Source organism: Dermacentor albipictus, chromosome 4 (assembly GCF_038994185.2).
Source record: "Dermacentor albipictus isolate Rhodes 1998 colony chromosome 4, USDA_Dalb.pri_finalv2, whole genome shotgun sequence".
NCBI lineage: Eukaryota > Metazoa > Arthropoda > Arachnida > Ixodida > Ixodidae > Dermacentor > Dermacentor albipictus.
In genome coordinates this window covers 138175155-138199027 of record NC_091824.1, presented here as the reverse complement: position 1 = coordinate 138199027, position 23873 = coordinate 138175155, and the positions used below count along the sequence as shown (strand labels likewise).

The 23873-nt window shown below is 45.4% G+C and overlaps 2 protein-coding genes across 4 annotated transcripts in view; one reads left to right on the top strand and one right to left on the bottom strand.

Annotated features, from left to right (window-relative positions):
- Positions 1-23873, top strand: part of LOC135895812 (glycoprotein antigen BM86-like) — a 236882-nt gene that overhangs the window by 125323 nt on the left and 87686 nt on the right. The window contains exon 3 of one of the 3 annotated variants that reach the window (XM_070537626.1): positions 3580-3673. The exons of 1 other annotated variant lie outside the window; for it this stretch is intronic. In XM_070537626.1, coding sequence (XP_070393727.1) covers positions 3580-3673 — 94 coding nt within the window. Of the gene's footprint in view, positions 1-3579; positions 3674-22691; positions 22715-23873 lie in introns of those variants that run through there. One more of the 3 variants, XM_065424004.2, reaches the window with a different exon arrangement.
- LOC135895800 (glycoprotein antigen BM86-like) lies at positions 5178-22804 on the bottom strand. The gene is made up of 9 exons (XM_065423977.2): positions 22659-22804; positions 21100-21209; positions 17231-17283; positions 13615-13757; positions 11603-11776; positions 10474-10578; positions 7849-7921; positions 6521-6576; positions 5178-5251 (listed from the first exon to the last, which is right to left on the bottom strand). The coding sequence occupies exons 2-9, from the start codon at positions 21112-21114 to the stop codon at positions 5178-5180; spliced, it is 693 nt and encodes a 230-aa protein (XP_065280049.2). The 5' UTR covers positions 21115-21209; positions 22659-22804.

Here is a 23873-nt window from a genome sequence, read left to right as displayed (position 1 = left end):
GTTTGCTGAAACACCCGGTCTAGCTGACGTGGGAGCAGAACCTCCTGACGTCTTGGAACTCGCTCCATCTAGCTATTACGTCTGCCATGCTGGTACGTCACAATGCTCTGCTCCTGCGCTCACTAAAATTTGAAGGAAACCTTTGAGGTTGAGTGCGCATTTAGAAGGATGACATGTTCAGTATTAGAGGCCCAAAAGAGCTTTTATTTTTGTACTCGTAATACTGCGGTTGGGAGCGAGCCAAAACAACAAACGCATTGATGCTTCACTTTCATGCCTTGTCTCCCCGAAAGAGAGCTTTTTTGAAGTATATACACCTACATGTCTTCGTTCGGTGAGTTCCTGTTTTTGATTCTGAAAAGAAAAAAGAAAATACACAAAAGTAAAGCAAATGTGCACGCGTATTCATTAAACGTCAGCTAAGATAGCTAAAGCTGAATGATACTGTTATTGGACTTGTCATTCTATTGTAAAATATCGACTATAACCTAGTCTGTTTGTAATATATTCGCTTGTGTCCTTTTTATAGGACACCACTAAGGACATTCTTCATAAAGAGATAATGGTGCAACATATACTGCATGCAAAGTGCTCCTGTGAGTTATACAAAGGCTAGCACTGAATCTTGCGTCACACAATGAGTCCTCTGCAACGGGAACCCATGGCTAATGCCTATCTTGTTCCAAGTCCCATTTAACATCGACTTAGCGTTCTGTGGTATGTGTAACACTACGGTTATGACCAGCACCCACCCGCTATTTGCTAAAAAGGAATTCTGTGGCATTACGTGCCAAAAACCACAATATGATTATGAGACACGCTGTAGTGAGGGATTCCCGAATAATTTTGACCACCTTGGGCTCTTTAACGGGCGCCCAATGCACTGGCACACGGATTTATTTATTTATCCCCCTTCAAAATACGGCCACCAAGACAGTAATTTGATTCCGCGCCCTTGAAGTTTAATCGGCTGTGTCACAGGGGCCTGTGCTGGAACCACTATTATTTCTTATCTGCATTAATGATCTGACCGCTAAAATATCTTGTAACATACATCTGTTCTTAAATTGTGTTATCTTCAGGGAAATTAAAAGCGCTGATGATACTGAAACACCCCAAGCCGATCTGGATAATATAGATGACTGGTGCGGGAAGTGGCTAATGGAATTAAATGTTAGCAAATGCAAAATAATACGTGTATCCAGATCTAATTGTACTCCTAGTACCTACTATCTTAGCAACGTTCCTTTAGATTTCATCGTGTCACATAAATATCTTGGTATACACATTACAAGTAACTTAAATTGGACCTTTCATATACAGCACGTCATTAACAATACAAATCGCATGCTCGAGTGCTTACGGCGCAACTTTTTCAAAGCACCGATTACTTTAATGTTGCAGCTCTACATGACTCTAATACGCTCGAAACTTGAATATTCATCTGCGATTTCAGATCCCAGTCACGTTAATTTCATTACGTCACTTGAACTAGTACAAAATAACTCTACCCATGTCATTCTTTCTAGTTATAACCATGCTGCGGGTATAAGCTTAAGGAAAACTAACCTAGCACTTATTCCACTCGCTAACCAAACTGCCCGTCTTTCACTATTTCGTAAAATTTTTAATCACACCACGCTTCACGACGATTTCACCCTGCGGCCTCAATACATTTCAAGCCGCGTCGATCATCGCAGTAAGGTGCGAATTGATTCAGGTAACACAAACTCTTTTTCAGTCTTTCATCCTCCGTACATTTCAGGAATGGAACCAGCTTCCCTCAAGTATCGTAGCCATCACCAATAACAAACTTTTCCGCAAAACAATAGCTAACATTGTATAATCAGGAGAATCACTGTATTAACAAGTGTAACTGCACTTGTTTGTTTGCCTTACACTGCTACTCCGTAACCACCGCCCTCTTTAATGCCATATGGCCCTTAGGGTATCTTAAATAAATAAATAAAGAAATAAAGAAATAAGTAAATAAATAAATGAGTTACGCTTAGCAGTGCAACGACAAAATAATTACGCTACCACGACGTGTGCCCGCCATTTGAACAGCAGGGGGGGAGGGGGTACTCCGTAAGAGTCCACCTAGTGGACAGTCCAATTCAACCACGGCTGATTGGATGGGGTGGCTAGTATCCTCCTCGCTCGCACGGCTCCATCCAATCAGCACATCAGCAGCCGCCGAAATAGACAGCCCACTAGGTGGACTTTTAGAGAATACCCCTCCAGGATAAAACGTTCAACCACTTCATTCAACGTCACACCCACTTCAGTTGCTAGTGGCGATGGTGCTACTATACTAAGGGCTAGGTAGCAGGATCGAATACCGGCCACGGCGGCTGCATTTAGATGTGAGCTAAATTCAGAAACGCCCTTGTACCGTGCTTTAGGTGCACCTTAAATAACCCAGGTGGTCAAAATTAATCCGGAGTCCCACACATACGGCTTGCCTCGTTATCAGATCGTTGTTTTGGCACGTAAACCACCAGGACATTAAAATTTATTTCGATTTCACGAAAAGGAAAAGGTCTCCTCATTCGACTGCATCGTACGATGGGTTAAGTGTACGGGACAAAAAAAAAAAGCATGAAGAACAGCACTGTTCCTTCTGTTTTCTTGTAACGTTTAATGGTATTGTTTCCAGCGTGAGATAAAATAAAGAGATGTTCCGCAACAGTGATGTGGCTCTATAGGCGATATCGCAAACAGCTTGCAGGTTTACCATTGATTTGTGAATGTGCACCCAAGCTTAATTGAAGCTGCGCAGTTATTTCCAGAAGGCGTTAATTGCCGCACTGCACCCACCGTGGTTGCTCAGTGGCTATGGTGTTGGGCTGTTGAGCACGAGGTCGCGGGATAGAATCCCGGCCACGGCGGCCGCATTCCGATGGGGGCGGAATGCGAAAACACCCGCATGCTTAGATTTAGGTGCACGTTAAAGAACCCCAGGTGGTCCAAATTTCCGGAGTCCTCCACTACGGCGTGCCTCATAATCAGAAAGTGGTTTTGGCACGTAGAACCTCATAATTTAATTGTTTTAATTGCAGCATTGCACGATGCAATTTCGATGTTTTCTCTTTTCTTCCACATTAATGAAAACAAGGCACGAAGAGTCGTGGTATACGCATATTTTACGAAATGAAACACTTACCTCCGTATAACAACGGCTGCTGCGCCAACGCATATCATGATGAGCACGCTCAGAACAACGCCCACTGCGGTCAGCTTTTTCTGTGTGCCTGCGAAGGTACCGATTGGAGTATTAGTTGCGATCAGTGTTGACGCAAATAAAGAAGGATTCGGTGGGTTGATTCGCGATGCCGATTATTTTTCCTAAACGACCGGCCGCACTCAACACTGGTTCTAGAATGTGAGCTTCAGAAGTAATGCCAGCTCGACTAGAAGCCGCCAACTTTTGGGCAAAGCTGAGTCGAGAGCATTTCCTTGCACACACAAGGTGAAAGTGCTGTCGCACGCGTACATAAAAAGCAAGTTTAGATATTACAGTACGTTCCCGAAGTAAAGAATTTACATTCGGTTAAAATTTTTTTGATATTTGCACAGGAACACACACTCAAGGGCCCGTTGACAACCACGTTCGCCCTGTTACCATGTGAAACATCAGCCTTCCCGGAACTCTGCTTAGTACTACAAAGCTGTAAGTCATGTGTCAAGGTTCTCTATTTACAGGTAGTGCAAGAATCAGAAACACGTATTTTTATGCAGTGAATGACGTACATTTGCTAAGGGTGCATATGCGCATTACCTTTTCGAAGGCTTCGACATTTTTCTGCCTGATTACACATGTTAATCTGCATACGCGGAAAAAATTTTGGTGCTATAGACAATAATACATCAAGTACCACATTTTTGGTTTAAGTATGGCTGCAGAAATTCGACCAAAGCAAGGCTTCGCTAAGCAAATGTCATATTTACTTTGTTCCATCCTACAATTTGAGAGTCAGTATTTCCTGTATCAAGCACTGAAAGCTAGAAGTTGTGGATAGACTGGGCGACTGACGGGTTGATGATACTATTTATGCATCAGTTTATCAATCAGCCGAATCTGAATCGGGAAACTGTGCTCTATTAGTATTTAGCGTGCACTTGTCCGAGGATAATCTCTGCATTCAATAAGCCGTTTTCTAACACAGCTTGATACTGAGTGAGTTCTCTTTCCCAAATAATAATTTATTTTTAACCTGGCGTTGAGTTTTCGGTCGCTAATTCGCCAAAGAGGAACAGTTTCTTGTACACCTTGTGAAAGCTAAATCTAGTTAATCATTTATTTACTTTTTGTTATATATTTATCTTACTTCAAAAGGACAAACTGACGGGCTAGTTCGTATGACGTCATGTACACTAGCGTAAAAAGGAACACAGGCGGCGACCGTGCTTCCGTTCTCTCTGTCACCATCTGTGTGCCTTTTTGCACTAGTGCACTGGATATTTCATTTATCTAGCTGATTTCTAGGAACAAATCGAGTTAGCGACCACACTATCTCCCTTGTTTTAACAAGTGATGTCTTGTGCAACTTATTGATGATCTGGCCGGAGAAATATCCTGGTAACGCTGAGTTTAATTTTGTTATTTTCCAAATAGTGTTCGTGCAAATAATCACGAGGTCGTGAGTTCGAGATTTCTGGCCGCAATAGCAGCATACCGGTGGGCATGGAATGCAAAAGAACGCATGTGCACCTTCCTTTAGCTGCATGTAAAACAACCCCAGTCGGTCTAGCTTAAAGGGACTGACAACCAATTTTCATGGTACCCACTTCGTTTAGTGCAATGGAAAGCTTACCGTCCAAAGCGCGTGATGGTGAAGTAGTAATGCGGAAAACGCCGTGGAACATTTTTTACCAGAATTTTTCGATCTGCAGTGAGGATGAAGTCGTGCACCAGAAGCATGCCGAAAACTGTGATAGGTGAGCGCGATAGCGATTACAGGCCGGCACTAATGGGAGGCATACGACAAGTGCGGCCGTAGGTGTGAGAAAGTATTATTTTGTTTATAAAGTAGATGTTACTTCGATTCATGTTTTCCAAAGTGTTAAAGTATCTCTGCGAAGACAGCTATGTGTTTTTGCGGTTTCCTGTCCAACTACTTCGGTATTTGACTACTCGAAACGAAACCAAGCGCATCGAACACGAAACGACGCTCTTACACTTCATACGTGATTCGTGTCACTGTAGCCAAGCGTGCGCTTTTGATTTCCGATGTCGTCTCTCGAAGACCTGAACAAGCCGGAACAAAGGATTTTAGCTCACATGCGTGCTCGGAATTTAGATCCTTACGAAGTAGCACGCGAACGTCTTGCTTCGATGGACGAAAGCGGCAGCGGAAGCAACGAATCCGACTTGCACGACCGACCACCGTTCTCGTCACAAGCAGCGCGCCTGGAGAATGCCGAGTGGTAAATACTCACTCGCACTAGGCCGACGCGACACCGATTTCGGTCTGCCCACTGTAGGCAATAGCGTTTCTTCCTTTGTGACGTCGCCTGTGTCACACTGCACCGACGCCGACAATCTGTCGACGGTCAACGGAGAGTTCGACGTCGATACAGCGTGGTAGAGGCGCCGGCACGAAGATAAAAACGCACCCATTTATGGCGCAATTCGTCGATGCCATCTTGTATCACAGGGAGATCATGAAACTCTGGGTACTTGCAAACTCGTGCTATACTTGCGCGCGCACAACAGCATGTGCGCCGTCAGGCACGTGGGACGGCGCGAGCGCCGCTCGTTAGCGTGGACTTTCTTTATTTCGTAATACGCGTGCAGTAATGCGCAAGTGTCTAATAATGTACTAACGACAATTTTAAGCAACAATTATACAGTACATAATGACAGTCTACTTACGTACAGCAATTTCTTTACTACTTTTCGAAGTATCAAGATTTCACCGCAAGGCCTCACCTATTACTGGTTTTTCTGACTTTCTTTGCCAATTTACCATCATATTTCCTACTTAAATCTCGAACAGCGTGCTGGATTCTATCGCTATAAATTGTGGTCATTTCATTTCCATCAACGTCCCACAACACATTCTGGCCAGTTGTCAGTCCCTTTAAATCTGGAGGCCCCTACTGCGGCGTCATCATAGCCAGTGAGTAGTCTTAGAAGGTTGAACCACGCATATGTTTTCCACAGGATGCAGCTTCGTAAAAGGCTGGCGTATGACCGGGTTGCAAAGTTTAAATGCCCCGTTGAAGTTTAGGATAAATGCACTAGCTTTGCCAAAGCTGCGCATGCTGAGGGGAATACTTCTTTTCGGAAAAACGTGTGATATTTAAACAAAGCAAGAAATGGTGTTCACTGGGTTCTCATGGTGTATACCAGTCATACTGAACGCCAAATGTACTGGTGAAGAAGTTTCGCGTCGAACACACTGTTTTAAACAGGCCCCTCATATATCTCAATTAGGAGGACATGTTCGTTAGAGCCAACCCGAAAGGCGATTGTACGGGTGAGTTCTCTTCGGAACCCACTTCGCGTACTTACTGGCGTAGGCTTGGAACTGAATTTCACACGTAGGTCCAGTGAAGTAAGGCGGGCAGCTGTAAAGAGCACATTTCATTAGATCTCGAACTCAGTAGATCAGATAATTATATTCTTTGACTGCCAGAGATACTGCTGGCCATACATGCACTTCTTAACTTTGCTTCACTTTATTTGCGTTGCTATACTAAGGCCGAGGGCGCGAGATCGAATCCCGGCCGCGGCGGTCGCCTTTCCAAGGCTTTGAAATGGCGAGAACTCCCCTGCACCGTGCATTGGGTGCATCGTTAAACACCAGCTGGTCAAAGTTAGGTTATTCCGGTGTCCTTCACTATGGCGTGCCTCATAATGAAATAGTGGTCATGGCACGTAAAATCCAGAGTTTAAATTTTGTCACTTCATTTCGCTTTTGAATGCGCTGTGTACGTCTGTATGTGTATGTGAGTGAAATGTGGAAAGCCGGCGCCGTGGTGCTCAGAGGAAAGAGGAAAAGAGCACGAACGCGCACGCGCACAGGCGCGTGCCTGCGTGCGCCACAACACAACACATTCTCTCTGTCTGTCTCTCTCTCTGTGTGCGTGCGCGCGCACGCGGCATGTGTGTGTGTGCATGTATGTATGTATGTATGTATGTATGTATGTATGTATGTATGTATGTATGTATGTATGTATGTATGTATGTATGTATGTATGTATGTATGTATGTATGTATGTATGTATGTATGTATGTATGTATGTATGTATGTATGTATGTATGTATGTATGTATGTATGTATGTATGCATGTATGTATGTATGCATGTATGCATGCATGCATGCATGTATGTATGCATGCATGCATGCATGTATGTATGTATGTATGTATGTATGTATGTATGTATGTATGTATGTATGTATGTATGTATGCATGTATGTATGTATGCATGTATGCATGCATGCATGCATGTATGTATGTATGTATGTATGTATGTATGTATGTATGTATGTATGTATGTATGTATGTATGTATGCATGTATGCATGCATGCATGCATGCATGTATGTATGTATGTATGTATGTATGTATGTATGTATGTATGTATGTATGTATGTATGTATGTATGTATGTATGCATGCATGTATGCATGCATGCATGTATGTATGTATGTATGTATGTATGTATGTTATTGGTCAGAAGGTAAGCAATATTATGTATATCCGGGTAGATATAAGAACATGATTTTTCTGAAGTTTGTTTTGACTGACAAAATTGTGCTTTATATTGCCTTTCGCTCAGACGTAAGTGTAAGTAAAATCTTCGTACGTTAATCTTCAGAAAAAAATCTGCAATTTACCTGCAGTAGAAAGATGTTTTCACCCCGGTTTCGCAAGTGCCGCCATTTTTGCACGGCTTCCGAGAGCATTGTGCTGCAAGTAGAATACACAACACACCGCAATTAGTGCGCCGTAATTTCTCGGGGAGCTCATTATTACATTCTCACCTTAGACCGAGCGCACTCACATTATTTACGCCGAAATGGCAGCTTTTGCTCATTGTCTTTCGCGTAGTGTTCTATGTTCATTAGGAAATTTGGAAAGCGTGGGAAGTTTTTATTTTCTTCGGAAAACGTGATATTTAAGTAAGATAAGGATTGCCCACCGCAGTAGCTTATGACGTATTCGGCAAATCGCACCGGTGCGCACTGGGGCGCACCGGGGCGATTTGCCGTAATCGCCATTAGTGGCTGTGTTGATGCGCCGCTGACATCCGCCGTGGTTGCTCAGTGGCTATGGTGTTAGGCTGCTGAGCACGAGGTCGCGGGATCGAATCCCGGCCATGGCGGCCGCATTTAGATGGGGGCGAAATGCGAAAACACCCGTGTACTTAGATTTAGGTGCACGTTAAAGAACCCCAGGTGGTCAAAAGTCCCCCACTACGGCGTGCCTGATAATCAGAAAGTGGTTTTGGCACGTAAAACCCCATTTATATATGCGCTGCTGACCTCGAGGAGGCGGGTTCGACCCTGGCCGCGACGGCCGCAATTTAACAGGGGCGAAATGCAAAAACGCTCGTGGGGGTGCTTAGATTCAAACGCACACTAAAAATCCCAGGTGATCAAAATTAATCGGGAGTTTGACACATCGGTGTGCTTCATAATCATATCGTGTTTCTCGCGTGCAGAACTCCGGAATTTTTACTATTAATTTTACTAAACTAAAAGTTGAGGTGATGTTGGAAGAGTTTTCGAGATGAAAGCTTGCAGGCGTAGACACTAGTCAATGGTTTCAATGTACAAACGCAACTACCCTAGACTGACGCAAACTACAGAGGCCACTGGTTCGCGATGGGAAAGGTGTGAGAACTAGCTTTGACTGCCAGCCATGGTGGTTCAGTCCTCAACTACAACGCTTTGCTTTTCACTCGTGGGTTCAGTTGTGGGTCTCGGTAGCCGCACCCCGATGTGGCCTGTTTGCAAAAAAGAAAAATGATTGTCGACTGAATTTTATTCCACGCTGAGCAGCTACAGGTGGCTGAAATAAATTCAGAGTCCTTCTCTGTGGCCTCTCTGGCAGCCATAGTGTGTAGATTTCTAGTTTCAAGTCACAGCGTTTAGTCATCGCTAGTTAGCCGCTGAAAGTAATGTCCTTGTGTTATCTTGTCCTAAAAATCTATGTGAAAACGTACGCAAAGCCCTACTTTAGCGCGAACATTTCCTCCTATCATCTCAGTAAGTAAGTATAAAAATGAAAACCTGCCTTGTGACAATTATTTCAACCCTAGGCCTGCAAGTTTCCTGTCTTCATCACGCCATGTAACCCTCTGACGTTCTCACTCGCATTTTCTTTCGTTCTCGGCAATTGCTTTAAAGGGGCCCCGAACCAATTTTTATCGAAGTAGAGAAAGGCAATTGCAGTGAAAAGTAGCTTATTAAATATATACTTTGCGGCAGACAGTACTTCAATGCCTTCAGCAGAAGCTGAGTTATTGGCAATCAAACACGGCCTCCACTGCGCTCCCAATCCTTTTTCAGTACCTTGCACTGCGAAGGCTACGGCGCAGTGGGGCATGCTCGCAACGCTCCGACTCCTAAATGTCACCATGGCGCGCACTTCAAATTTCATTTTGGATGTTGACGTAGACGTCCCGACTTCCGGTGTTCATTGCCTACGACGCGCTAAACGTAAGCCAAACGCGGTTGTCCTCAGTGAGCCGCATTACGCTTAGCCAGTCGACTCCTGACGGCCCACCGCGGTGGCCGCGACATCTACGCTACGTAGCAGACCGCAGCTACCAATAGCATCCGCGTATGGGAGTCCGCTTTATTGTGAAATAAAGTGCCCAGAACAGAGTGAACTGTTGAAAAGAGAGCGTTTAAGAGGAAGGTGACTTCGCGCTCTGCCTGCGAGCTCGACGCACTGCGTACGAGAGCAAAACTTTGTTGAGATGTTCAAAGCAGCGTATGCTATCTGCGGACTACGTTATTTCATCATGCCCGAGGGGTATTTCAGGACCTTTTTAATCCAACGTGGTCTAATCTGAACATGGTCAGCACAACTACACTTCTCCCTTTTACAGGGATACGCGAAATAACAAAACTAGACCGTTCCAGCCTGTTAGGATGCCCTACACAAAATGGCCGACCTCCCACTCACGGCGCCATTGAGACGAAGGTAGGCATGCGAACAGCGCGGATGTACTGCGCAACAGGATGTACAAGTATACCGTCACCAGCTCATACACTTCTAGGAATACGCCCGCCATCTTATGCAGGTCAGAAGAAAAGCGCACTTGCAGAATTTTTCATGTCCTCATTTGTCAACGATGTCATCCACAGCTGCGTGCTCTGTATTTGATGCCGCTGCTCTCTTAGCGAAAAAATAACAAGCGCAACTCTGGCATCTTGCACAACTAATATTGCCCGGACATTTGCTTGCGGCGGCAATTCATCAGAACGAAGACATCTGCTGGATATACTTACGGACACAAATTCCCTCGGCGTTCTCGAAATAGTTCGCGTGGCATACGCACTTCCCCTCCACGCACTGACGTTCTGGACCCGTGCAGTAAAGCTCGCATCGTTTCTCTGAAACGTTAGATTGTTTGTGTAAGCTTATTCCAGATGAACACACTTAGGGATAGCAATTACTAGCTGCGTATTTTTTTGGAGCGGCCCACAGAAACAAGAGAAAAATGATGCGTCAGCTTTACATCCTCTGTAAAGATGCTACGGTGGCATCGACATGCTTTTGTGTCCCAGTACGAACTTACGCTTCGCTTTAAATTGGTACAGTCTGATTAGGTACACCCTGAGCTTTCACCTGAAACACTAAGTCTCTCAAACATCACCAACTAATTCACTGCACCGCATTGTAGTTTTAGGAAGCACTGTGTTGAAAATAATACTGAAGGTTGCCACAAGCTTTAGCGCTCGCAAGTTATGCGAGCGATCCATAACCGTAACCATAAACGATCATAGAGGAACCAGAAAACTGTAACTCCTGTTGCATGTTAGTATTCTCGCATAGCATGAGACATACATAAAGAAACCCAAAGGTACAGAAAATACACACACTCGGTCTGTAGCCTAGGCCGGGAGAAGAGAATGAAGGAACAGAAAGAATAAAAGGAAGGGGCGCGCACTCAGAGGCGCACACCGAATTTATGAAAGGTGGCAGAGACCCTATCAAACATCACTTACGCGGAATGCATCTGCGAAAAGGTTGGGCCCTACAAGCTGCTTGACCTTGAGCCATGTCGCGCTGTGTATACGTGCCCTATTTAGGCAGCGCTCGGCTGAGCCAGCGGCTGGTAAGGAAGCCCTTTCTGAACGCCGTGGCCTGATGGCTGCGTTTTTGCCGCAATAGAGATGATCAAGACGGTCATGGCGTCTGTTCTCTCCTCCTCCGTCTCCCCAACATACAGATCACGTATAAACTCTTCTGCGTACTCTCTGATTATTCTCATTAGGAACTTCAGAACATGTTTGCAAGGATGTCTCGTGCGACAGAAGCTGATGAAAACGTTTGCTGCCTTGTAGTACAGAGGCACCCTTGCTGTTGTATTTGGTGAAATGGAGCAAAGTAGAGACGTTGACTGTGTCTTCTCACCTGTGCATACGTCGACATCCAACATGCCCCTGGTGAAAGACGCCACGGCTCTGTATTTATCCGAGCATCGCAGGCCATATCGTCCATCGTCCTCTTTCACACATACGTAGAGTCCTCCTAGAGACTTTACGTTCTCCGAAAAGTAAGCTTGGCATAAATCTTCCTCTTTAACCTCTGCACGTAGGCGGAAACGACAACAAAAACAAAAGGTGGAGTGAGGGTACGAAAATGTGCACAAAGGCAATTACCCTGTTATGGATATTTCTTTTCACATCTACTGCTTCCGTTCGTTGGGCAACAATTTAATTATGGAAATCATGTTCCCTTGAGTATACGTTTAATGGTACCTGATAATCTCCCATTGTGACCCTTTTTCTTCCCCTCTTCCCCTTCCCTTACGTAGAGTAGCAGGCCAGATTCTCCATTATCCGGCCGACCTCTCTACATTTTCCAATCATTAAAATACTTCTTAATGGTACCTGATATCTGTGTTGTTATACAAAAAGGCGCTTGAAGTTCACAATTTGAACTAGTATATTCGAGGTCGAATACAAGTATTACGTATAGTAGTGTGGCTATACGGAAGAACAGCCTGGTTTTATCCTAGAAAGGCACTGTTTTTCGAAACAATAAAGGAATGCAGGATGTTGGGAGGTCCACTGCCCACATAATGCATTGCATGTCTCCTTTTAGTGAGTGGGGCGAGAACGTGAGATATCAGAATGCGGAAATTTCACTCTATGAAGAAGGAATAGGGACACGAGGTAGGGAGATCGCAGTATCAGCTCAGCAATTGTTTCTTTGCTTCGTAGCAAGCTCACAGAATACGCATGGCAATCTGTCAAGTTCACATAGCTAAAATAAACCTCTTTTTCTTTAACTTTTAAAGAAACTGTTCATTGAACCCAGGTTCCCAAACATGAGAAGAAGCTAACAGGAAAGTGTGCAATTTATCTACATGCTCTCTGCGCTGAAGTAAGTGGTATGCATTCTATGCCGATTTCCTATAAATACGGAGCCTCTGGACAATTTTTAAGCCTGATAAGAGGGAATTCAGAGAGAACCAAAGTTTGTTTCTGTGCAATAAAGAGGAAACTGCCGAGTAATATTCGGCATGCAGAGTCCTTCCAAGTCCGACCACGTGGTCTGGCTTACACTATCCTTTTTTTATAGCATACAATAAGCGCTAGTTTCGGCAGAACTTGACCACTAGAGCAGCGCACCTCAAGCGGCAACTAGCTTAGCAGGACAGTTATATCTACGCGTGGATATTGGGCGTAGTGTGCAGGCGTAGTAGCATAGAGCCTCCGACGAAAAATTCTAGAATGAAATGTGGTTTAGTTCTAGAATGAAACTGGTCGTTTAGCTACTATCTGTAGGAATGATGGGTACTACGTGACTTTGTCTAACATTCGTGCTTGCGTCTACGTCTTTGCGGCTTTATTATGGTGCAACTGCCTTCAATGATCTAAATTTCCAAGCAATTACATTTCAAATGCATTACGGCAAGAAGAGTGCGGGAACATGCACAAATCGATGCGGACAGTTGCATTTATAAGGCCACATTTTGTCTAAAATGGTCAATATGCAATTACGAATTCATGCAGTAGGCATTATTCTTATGCTGGCTAAACAGCAATACATGCATCTCTGGCGGACACAAGCGCCAGGCTTTAATCTGTATCTGCTATAGAAAATCGTAGGAGCAATAGTGAGGAAACGGGCCTACGAAACCTTAGCAAAACACGTTGCGGGGCTATAGTTGGTGATCAATTTTTTCTTTCTTAGGATAGTAATCCAGCACTACTTGACGAAGACTCAGAAAGACATTACAGGAAGACCGCTTCAACAACCTACAACGTAACTTTGTTGTGGGTTGTTTGCTTTCTTTGTCATTTTACGATAAACATTGACAGGACTGCGCTATGTCCAATGAATCATCTTTGCGTAGTATTTTTGTCCATGTCAGGTACAGGAATATAAGAATGCTTACTACGTTGTAGGTCACGTACCGGAGACACTATCCTTGACGATGTGCAAAGCTGGCGGGAAGAAGCAGCCATAGTCTCCTTCGGGATGCTCACAGACGCGGATCTTGTCATGCAGCACACTGGGTGGTTTGCTTGCGAAGTTCAGCTCCACCTTGTATTCGTCGCTGTATGCGTGCGAAATCATCAACGAAGGCAGAACATAATTTGCCAAAGCGTTCCTACACATAGATTCAAGTTTCTGATCGATGTTTCAGTAAACTCTATTTAACGTGTTTGCGACAGTGCGTGATCGGCTCTAATGATGCTCTTTACAACTTCACCGGAAAGGCAATTGTGGAGCCTAGGTGACGCGATGCATCACGTTTACCTAGGGTTCCTCGAAGTCCTCCTCGCCCGCCACTCCGTGGAGCGGTGGGCGAGGAGGACATCAAGGCACCCTACATTTACCGTAAAGTTCACGCAATTTATAATTAGGTTCAAAGAAAGCTAAAAAATCCGAGGACACCTAAGCACTTCTTATGAGTCGTGAATGCGAAAGCATTAATGTACCATTGAAAGCAACTGAGCGGCCCTTCGAGTTTTGCGGAGAGGGTAATGTTTTCGACTTTTGCTGCAGGGTATGTTATCGAGTTTGCTATTAAATTAATGTGGGTTACTACTTTTTGTACAGTTTCTACGTTAGCGTGTTGGCTGCAGACAGGAATTATTTGGACGATATTGCTGAGAAATCAAGAACACCGCATGCCACCGGTGTTCTGCGCGACCAAGGAAGCAGCAGCGGCCATCAGGGCCGACAGGCGCGCAGCAGTTAAGCCCAGTAGGGGTGTGAGAGAGAAAGATACAGACCGCGCGCCGGCTACCGGAAGCGAGACGGTGGCACCCGCACGCTGGTGTTCCTGTATGTGCGGAGCATATACAGGAACACTAGCGCACACTATACACTATACACTATACATATACACACTGCGCACACTATACACTTCCTGTATATGCTCCGCATATACAGGAACACTACCGCACGCGTGCGTCACGCGACTGCCTCGCAGACGACGACCCACCTCGTTCCGCGGCGTCGCGTTGCCGTATCTGCTCAACACCACCTCGAAGAAGTTAAAGCCGCAGCACTGGCGCTCCCATGTTCACGACAGGAAGATATCCTCTTCCCCTGTCATAATCAGCTACCAGCCTTCCTAAGTGTCGTCGAGTACCTCGACTCGTCGGGGCTCTCGGCGAGACTATAGGACATTTCTACAAAGACGGATGGCCTAACGGCCATCCCACCACCTCGGCCTTCCTGATCGGCCACTACTTCGCTTCCATCTCTACGACCCTCTACCTTTCTCCCTCCTACCCTCTCTCTCTTTTAACCCCATCCCCTCCACCCTGCTGGCGCTGAGCCGTGCTCCCGCATGGGTTGCAGAAAATAGCGCTAGCCTTTTCTCCTTCTCCTCAAGAACCACTTCTCTCTCTCCTGAAATCAGCGACCATAAGTCATGAACTGGAGGCGATCGAACGAACTCTTCTATCCCTAGCCGTCACGGTTGCCCATGGATATGCGCCGGCACGGGAGCAATGTGTTTGCCTGACATCGCGATCGTGGCTCTGTTGTCGCGGCTAGTCGAACACTGCGCTTTTGTTAAATGATGGGCGCGTTGGAACGTGCCTGCCATCGCTTCCCGCATTAGTTTAGTGAAGTCGCTCCACGCGTAAAGTTGTCTGCGATTTCTCGTGCTCTCCTAAATCGCGTCACTGCCCGTCTTCCAATATGATTTGAAAAGTGCCCGTATTTTAGTAGTGGTGCTACATTAACGTAGCCATGCCTAAGAATTGTTTTGTTTCCAACTATCGGGGAAACTTCAACCCAGGATGCAAGATGCGCGTGTTGAGCTTTCCTCGGGACAATCATCTGTGCAAAAAGGGGGGATACGCTTTGTATACCGCAGTAAGATTTCACTCCTTTTGAGCACTCCTGGGGTAGTAATGTCCAAACCGTTTTTAATCAGGGTTAGCGCACGCGCTCTTTAATATTATGTTGTCTGCAGAGCATTTGATCGGTACTTAAGATTGACCTCTAGCAAACGTCAAGCAGAAATCTGTCACTTATATGCAGGTAACATTCTTGTAGGTTTGCGAGGATCACTTCGCACCCGAGGACAGCATTGAGGAGACGTCTTACGGCACTACAATATCAAACAAGTAAGCAAGCGTCTTGCATCAAACAAGCAAGGTAACTACTTGCTGCAACGTAGTGGTGACTCAGGAGGCACTCTCGAAGCTATGACATCATACCGGTCTTGGTCTACGGGAGGGATACACCGTCTACGCTACATTGAGGAAGCTCAAATGCGGGAAATTCAGGCAGGCACCGACAATACACAAAAGAAGTAAGCGTATCCATCACTGAAAAGCACTATGATCTCATCAGAGCGCTGTACCAAGGTTGGCTTATATACTGAACAATGTTTCCAGTCAATGCTGTCGCTATAACTACGCTGTTGTTGAAGAGCTATCAAATACAGAGCACTTTCTAATCTGCCCAATCAGTGTCGTGTAGAGACGGATCTCAACTTAGAGCTGCTAACCAGCGACGATTCACCTAATTTTGACGGCTGAGATGACGAGCATACAAGTGAGGTCGTTCTCAAACATGTGCTATGGTGCAGTACGAAGGTACTGCTAAAAACTTCTCGAATGAACGACAGAACGTGTGGATGCTGCTACTAAGTCGCAAAAGAGAAAGTTTTAAATGTTGAAAGAAGTGCACCACTCTTAATACCGAAAAACATTAGCAATAACAATGTTGTGCCGCATGTATATATTCCTGCACAATATTTACCCTCGCGAAAGGTCACCATGCTGAAAACAAAAATGGTAGTGTTGTGCACACCCTTTCATTGTCTTTTGCGTTATTTTTAAGACGACGCTTTCACCGAAAGTTTGTTCGTATCAAGAAACGCAAGCGGCGTGAATATGCTTCCGTAAACAAAGTTACTGCAAGCGTAAATCCATGTAGTTCCTCCAGCATGGCGCGAAACCTCCTGCGCCCGTTCGCCGTCACCTCGTGACGTCACGCGACGATGACGTGTGATGATGACGTCTCGTGCTGAGGACGTGTCGTCACGGCGATGCCCTCTCCCCTCATGCAACACCTGGCGCTGGTGCGGCAGCAGGGGCTTCGCCCGCTCTGTTCCGTCGAGGCGAGCTCGTGGCGTGGCATCGCAGCCAATGGGAATTTAGGTGCCGTTTCGCTGCTAGAAACTCTGGCTTTATGCTCAATGGGCAATTTGATGCTTTCGCATCAATAACGCCGCTTGTACCCCCGTATATGATATACTTATAATGATACTGCTTATGTGTTGCTGCGCGAGCGCGGTAGAGACTGCATCTCTAATCCAGAGAGGCGAACTAATTAACGTGCGATTTTTTAACGGGCAGCTGTGGCATAGGGGTATAAAAGAGAGTGCTATGTGTAGCTGTGTTAGCATACACAATACTCATATTTAACTGATTTACGTCCAGCCGATATCAGTACACAAGTTATCGCAAAGGAAGAACGCAAACAAGGAAATAACTGCGCTATCCGACATGCGGGTTCTGAACAAAAAAAAAAAAAAGGGGAAAGAGAACGTTTTCTTACGAGCACTGAAGAATTCGTGTGGCGTACAGCAAAGGTCCATAGGCTGCTTGAAGCTGCAAAACCGCCACATAAGGAACGCTGGTAACTTATGACTGTGTTACTCAAGGGAGCTTCAATATTATTGGACTGCAAGACCACGCCGTAAACGAGGTAAATGCTGCATAACTGCCGATGTATATATATATATAGCAAAAGCGAGAGAGAGAGAGAGAGACAAACAAGCTTTAATTATATGCTTGAGGTGTTTGCCTGGCTGTATTCCCTGACATACTACTCCACGTGCGCGGCGATGATTATGAGATATGCAGTGGTAAACACTTAACAGTACATACAGTCAGTTTGGTCTGTGTCCTATATTTGTATGGTTACATTTGTGTTGTTCAATGTTATTGACGCATGCGCAGCAGGAGTTGACCGAGGATAACTCGCCCTCCCTTTCTTCTTTTACTCTATTTATGCCCGTTGCGAATTGTATATATTTGCGCAGGCTTCAATAAAGTAGTTGTTGGCAGTCCAAGCTCGTCATGTGTCCTCCCTTGTCCGTGTTTTTTGGTGCTATTTTAAATATGAAACGTAGAGTCACACACACACGCACATATATACGTGTGTGTATACACTATAGGTATATTTACAAAGGTTCGTTCAGGCTCGTGGGCCGCAAGAACACCAGCTGCCCATGGCAAAGCACCAGCTGCGCATTACGCGACACGAAAGCAAAAGCGAAAGCTCATAGCTCATATTATACTAAAGAAAATGACGCATTAGAACAATCAGCGCATTTAACCTCTGATTAGATTGATACATTACCTATATTTAGCATTTTTGGGACATTCGAGTTGGCAGTCAGCGCGGTTAGATATGCCTGGAGATAACACGCCCTTGAACCCATGAAGGCCATGACGATTACTTCAATAGAGTTCTAAGCAATTGCTTTCTAATGCTATAACCTTTACAGTGTAAGGTCACCAGTGTTTTCCATGACTGAGCTGAACAAGTTGTGCGCCGATTGTGTATAAGCGTATCATAAAGTTCTCGAAGCAATTGACTGACACTTAGAAAGGTGCAAAGGTGGGAGGTAACTGGGAGGCTGGGACACCGCCGTCATTTTCACTAATTCGGCGATACAGCGCGCCGCATACACTCATGATGCTGGCAGCGCGTATTCACTGTTTCGATTTGTGGAATAACTTTCTATGCATAGACAGAAAATGCAAATGAATAAGCATACAAGTTTGCCCTATAATTAGCGGATACAAAGAAAAGAGATACTGAAAATTATTATTGCTTTTCGTGGGCGCGAAGAAAGACGCGTGTATCCCTTAAAGACGCGTCAACTACAAAGGCTCACTCGTTTCTCATGGTATCGGATGCGTGTATGGTCACGGCATACGCGTCTTGCTTTGTTTCACGCGTGCTAAATTGCGCCAACTCATGTCTGTCCCTCTCATTGCTGAATCAATTGGTAGTGGGGCAAAGCAGATTTTGCCTATCAATTCCGACTTTTAAAATTAGCCTATGTGTGCAAAGAAAGAAAGAAAAATAATAAAGAAAATAAATAAGAGAAAAAGAATAAAGAAAAAGAAATGGGCATGGGCCGGACATGTAATGAGGAGGGAAGATAACCGGTGGTCACTAAGGGTTACGGACTGGATTCCAAGGGAAGGGAAGCGTAGCAGGGGGCGGCAGAAAGTTAGGTGGGCGGATGCACATCGGTGCGATCAATGCTGCAGCTTTATAACGCCTTGTTCCTCGGCTTCGCAAGATACAGCCTCCCTGTGCTTGGAAACACCTGCAAAACAAACCTGCGTGTACTCCAGGGACTACAAGCTCAAGCCCTAAGGACGTGTCTCGGCCTTCCGAGGTGTGCGTCTACAGCGGCAACGATTGTCATAGCTCGAGATCACCCAATAACAACGTACTTGGTAACCGACGCTCTCAGAGCGCATATTCGCCACGTTGCCCGACTACCTTCTCACCACCTTGCCGCTCTACCCGCAGAAAGGCCACACGCAGCTATCAGTCGTATGATTGTTGCCAATCGCACCTCATTGCCAATGAACTACATGCCTGCAGCAAGACCATCCACACCTTTATGGTGCCTGCACAGACCTGAAGTACGCCTCACCATCCCAGGAATCACTAAAAAGGCTAACATGCCGTCGTTTGCCCTGAAGCAGGCCACATTACAACTTATACATGAGGTGCACAGCGGCCGCGTACACGTTTACATCGATGGCTCAGTCACATCTGCAAGTTCAGCTGCTGCTGTGGTGATACCAACAAGATCCATCGAAATACAGCTAAAAACGTCGCATGTATCATCAACGACAGCTGCTGAACTGGTAGCCTTGCGTGCGGCTCTCCATTTCATTCAGGAGGAACCACCGCATGCATGGTCAGTCTTCTGTGATTCCAAGGCAGCCCTACAGAGTGTACTCTCAGCACTGCGCCATGGATCACATGAACAGCTCGTCGCAGAGATCAGAGAAGTACACCATCGCATAGTTGACGAAGGACATGATATCATATATCAGTGGTTGCCTAGTCACTGTGGCATACACGGCAATGATCGAGCAGACGCAGCTGCCCGATCTGCCCATGACGGCGTCAGGTGCGTTGCCATTCCTCTTTCGAGAGCCGACGCAGCGAAAAAACTTGCCGTACTGGCAAACGACCTGACATTAGCTCAGTGGAATTCATCCGATTTCACAAGTGCACGACTTCATACCCTGGACCCTACTTTACAACTCCGTATTCCGCCCGAACTTCCACGACGCGACTGTACCCTTCTAGTTCGTCTATGGCTTGGAGTAGCATTTTCAAATGCGTACTCCTTTCTTATCGGAATGTCCGACAGCCCACTTTGTGACTTCTGCGGGTGCAATGAAACAATCGCGCACCTTCTTTGTGAGTGCTCTCGTTTCAACCCGCAAAGAGCAGTCCTCTCAGCCACCCTAGACAAACTGGACAAGCGCCCACTGTCAGAAAACAAGATCCTTGGACACTGGCCCACGCGAACATCAGCGCGATCGGCTATGAAGGCACTGCTGCGGTATTTAAAAGACACTGGACTTTCTGACAGATTGTGACTTCACTGTGTGACTCAGGATTGTACGGTGCACTGCATCACAGTAGGAACGCCTTTGCGGGCTGCGTGACAGTGCCCACAGAAACAGTTTGTGTGTACGTGCGTGTGTGTGTAGTTTCTTTTTTTTTAATCCTTCTCCCTCTCACCTATCGCTTCCCCTTTCCCCTCCCCCAGTACAGGGTAGCCAACCGGAGATAATCTCTGGTTAACCTCCCTGTCTTTCCTTTGCCTTTCTCTTTCTCTCTCTCTCTAGGTGGGCGGATGACATTAAGGCGTTTGCAGGGACAACATGGCCACAATTAGTACATGACCGGGGTAGTTGGAGAAGTATGGGAGAGGCCTTTGCCCTGCAGTGGGCGCAACTAGGCTGATGATGATGATGATGATGATGTGTAGTGCATAAACGTATACAGACGTTCACAAGAAGATGGAGGCTTGAAGGGATTAGCAATGGTCGAACACGGACTGTCGCTCAAGGCAAAGCCGGCCCCAGGCTCCAGCGACATGCCTTGTTCGACTACTGCTCCTTGCTATGTATAGTATAGTATTTCTCCCGCATTAAAACATTGGCACTCTTGCTTAATGAAATCAAAAATTATTATGCTGACCTCTAGGACAACTCGTACCAGTGCTTCTAGGCACACATGCGTCAGTACAAAACTTATAACGAAGTTATGAATGCGAAGGCACGATGTGGCCCAGTAGAGGGAGTTTAGAATAATGCTGGCTCAGGCATTGAGCTGTTGTGCGTCAGCCGCGAAGTAGCATTTGGCGCACATACCGCTTGCTCCACCATGTCGTGCTTGTCGGCGCATTCCTCAACAGCGTACTGTGCACTCCGCGCCCTTGTCTCGTTCACTCGGAAACTGGCAACGTACTTGTGCACTTTCTCTAAAGGAGAGAAAGGGAGAGGAATAGAGTGAGATATAGAAATAAAGAATAAGGAGACGATCACTTAGGGAGTAAGTGAAGTTGTACCTGACATACGTGGTTTTGGCGATTTAAGGAACACGTACTATAGGCCGTGTGACGGTCTCATACACAGGGCGTACACAACGGTGCAAAAGAAAGGCTCAAATAGCCGCACACACGTCAGATGCAGCTCTGCATGCATTACTGCAAGTGCGCTTATCGGATTTCTTAGTGCTCGTACTGAAGCAGGTACAATTAAAAAAAAACACGTACCAGGTTTAGCGATAATTCTCTGCATGGAGAAGCAGAACGTAAAGGAGGGAAAAAAATTAGTGACCATTTAGCTGCAAATTGTCTGAAAATTGGGTTAGCGTTATGACGCACTTACTCGAGGTCCCGGGTCCACTAGTTAAACAGCATTCACCGCATTGCAAATTGTTGTTTAGGAGGTCACTCGATACACGTCCTACCTCTTCAAGGGGCGACGCGCAACTGATGATGGTCCAGAGCAAACTTCCGTTACAAACCACCCTCTAACATACATACATACATACATACATACATACATACATACATACATACATACATACATACATACATACATACATACATACATACATACATACATACATACATACATACATACATACATACATACATACATACATACATACATACATACATACATACATACATACATACATACATACATACATACATACATACATACATACATACATACATACAACCCACGTCTTCGCATTACACGTGCGATGCTCTTAACCACTGAGCTACTCAACCAGAAACAAGAACAACCAGTTGAAGACCACACGTGGGATTTATAAATGTCAATATCATCACGCAAAGCATTTTGTTAGGTTAAAACAGGCGTTATAGCATTATAGGTATAGTTGGTTTAACATAGAAAATAATGAGATTATTAAAGTTTGGGCGTGTCACAGAGAACGCTACTGGCGGTAGTAACCGCGGACGGGAGACGTGATTCTAGACTAATTGATACAAAAATGACTGGTCACGATGTTTTCACTTCATTTCGAGGGACCTAGTCTTGAACATGCGCAAGACATGCCCAAGCATGCATCATGAACGTAAGATGCACTTAATAGATGTAGACAATCGAATAGGCGGACAAGACACATGCCGTGCACATGTGTGTCTCGTCCTCCTGTTTCGTTCTCTACGGCTGTAAAGCGCATCTTACGTTCATTGTGCTCAATAAACTCACACAACCAGCTGCGTTGGCCAAGTTTGGTTCTTGACGCTTTTACTGAATCAGCAATACAGCACTGCTTGCTTGTGACGGCTTTCTTTTTCACGCTGGATTAGTATATAGCTTCGGTAGCTCATTATTAACTGATGAAAATTCACATTTGCTCAATGCAACCACTCTCTCGCAGGCATTCTCACCTAAGAAGCACTTCTTTTTGACATCATTCCAAAGAAGGGGTGGAGCACATGAACAGGTCTCGGCGTGGTTCTTGATCTTGCATTCGCCGAAGATGGACGAGCACTCTTTTTGTTTGGTCGGTGTGCAAGATTCTGAATCAGAAAGAAAAGTGGTTTGTAGATATTTCGTGTTGTTTATCTTGCACAAAAACAAAAAGGTGTGTGAAGAATCACCTAAGTGAACTTTTAATTTACTACGCCACAAGATAGTTGTCACAACTAGCGCAGCACTTACCAATGCAAGTGCCATTAATGTCTAGAGTGGTGCCCGGACAACGACAGACGGCCTTTCCGCTGTCGTGGAAGCATGTTTTGTACTCATTTTCGCACTTGATAATATCCTCTTCGTGACATTTTGTCCTCTCTTGAATAAAAAAGATAAGTAACGGCTGTTAAATAGTGGCACACATGTTTGGAAAAAGAGCAGATAAGCTGCAGGACTATATGGAACTATTCAGCAGCTACACATAGAGTAAACCTTGAAAACGCTCAGCGCAATATTGTGAGGTGAAAAATGGCGTACGAATGCGCTAGTCTGATTTCCAGCTGTAAAGGTTCAAGAACATAAGAAGATGTTGATATTAACAGTTATGAGGTCGGTACGACATTTCATGGCGCCTGTATATGATTATTGTGCACCGCAAGCTGATACTGGGAGCGTGAAACAGAGCTGCAGAAATAACAGACGAGAGCAACTACAAGACGTTGTCGCCAAATTTAAATTAATTAAATTATTTTGTTTTACGCGCCAAAACCACGACATGATCTTGAGGCGCGCCGTAGTGGGGGCCTCCGGATTCATTGTGATCACCTGGGCTTCTTTAACATGCACGCAATGAATGGTACACGGACGTTCTTGAATTTCGCGCCTTCTAAATGCGGCCGCCATGGGCGGGATTTTATCCAGCGACCTCACGCTTCTCGCAGCGTAACTCCGAAGCCAATAGGCAGTCACGACGGGTGATCCTCTTGGACGTTGTCGAAGAGGATCACCCAGAATGGGGAGACCCCGTAAACGCGGTCTCCCCATTACGACGACAGAATATAAGTGAAATTCTACGCTGGAATAACGAGAAGATACGGCGCCAGCTGTGGAAGAAGACGACGTTCGAGCCATTGTTGATGATGCGTCCGTCTTCGCGAACCCAATCCTAATCAGAAAATGTCTTGAAATCT

What these genes read in the sequence shown, in the direction of transcription:
- LOC135895800 (XM_065423977.2), bottom strand. An exon ending in CGCCGAGGGAATTTGTGTCC is followed by an intron (nt 7,922 to 10,473) that starts GTAAGTATATCC and finishes TTCTACTTGCAG; the next exon opens with CACAATGCTCTCGGAAGCCG. An exon ending in AAAACATCTTTCTACTGCAG is followed by an intron (nt 6,577 to 7,848) that starts GTAAATTGCAGA and finishes TGCTCTTTACAG; the next exon opens with CTGCCCGCCTTACTTCACTG.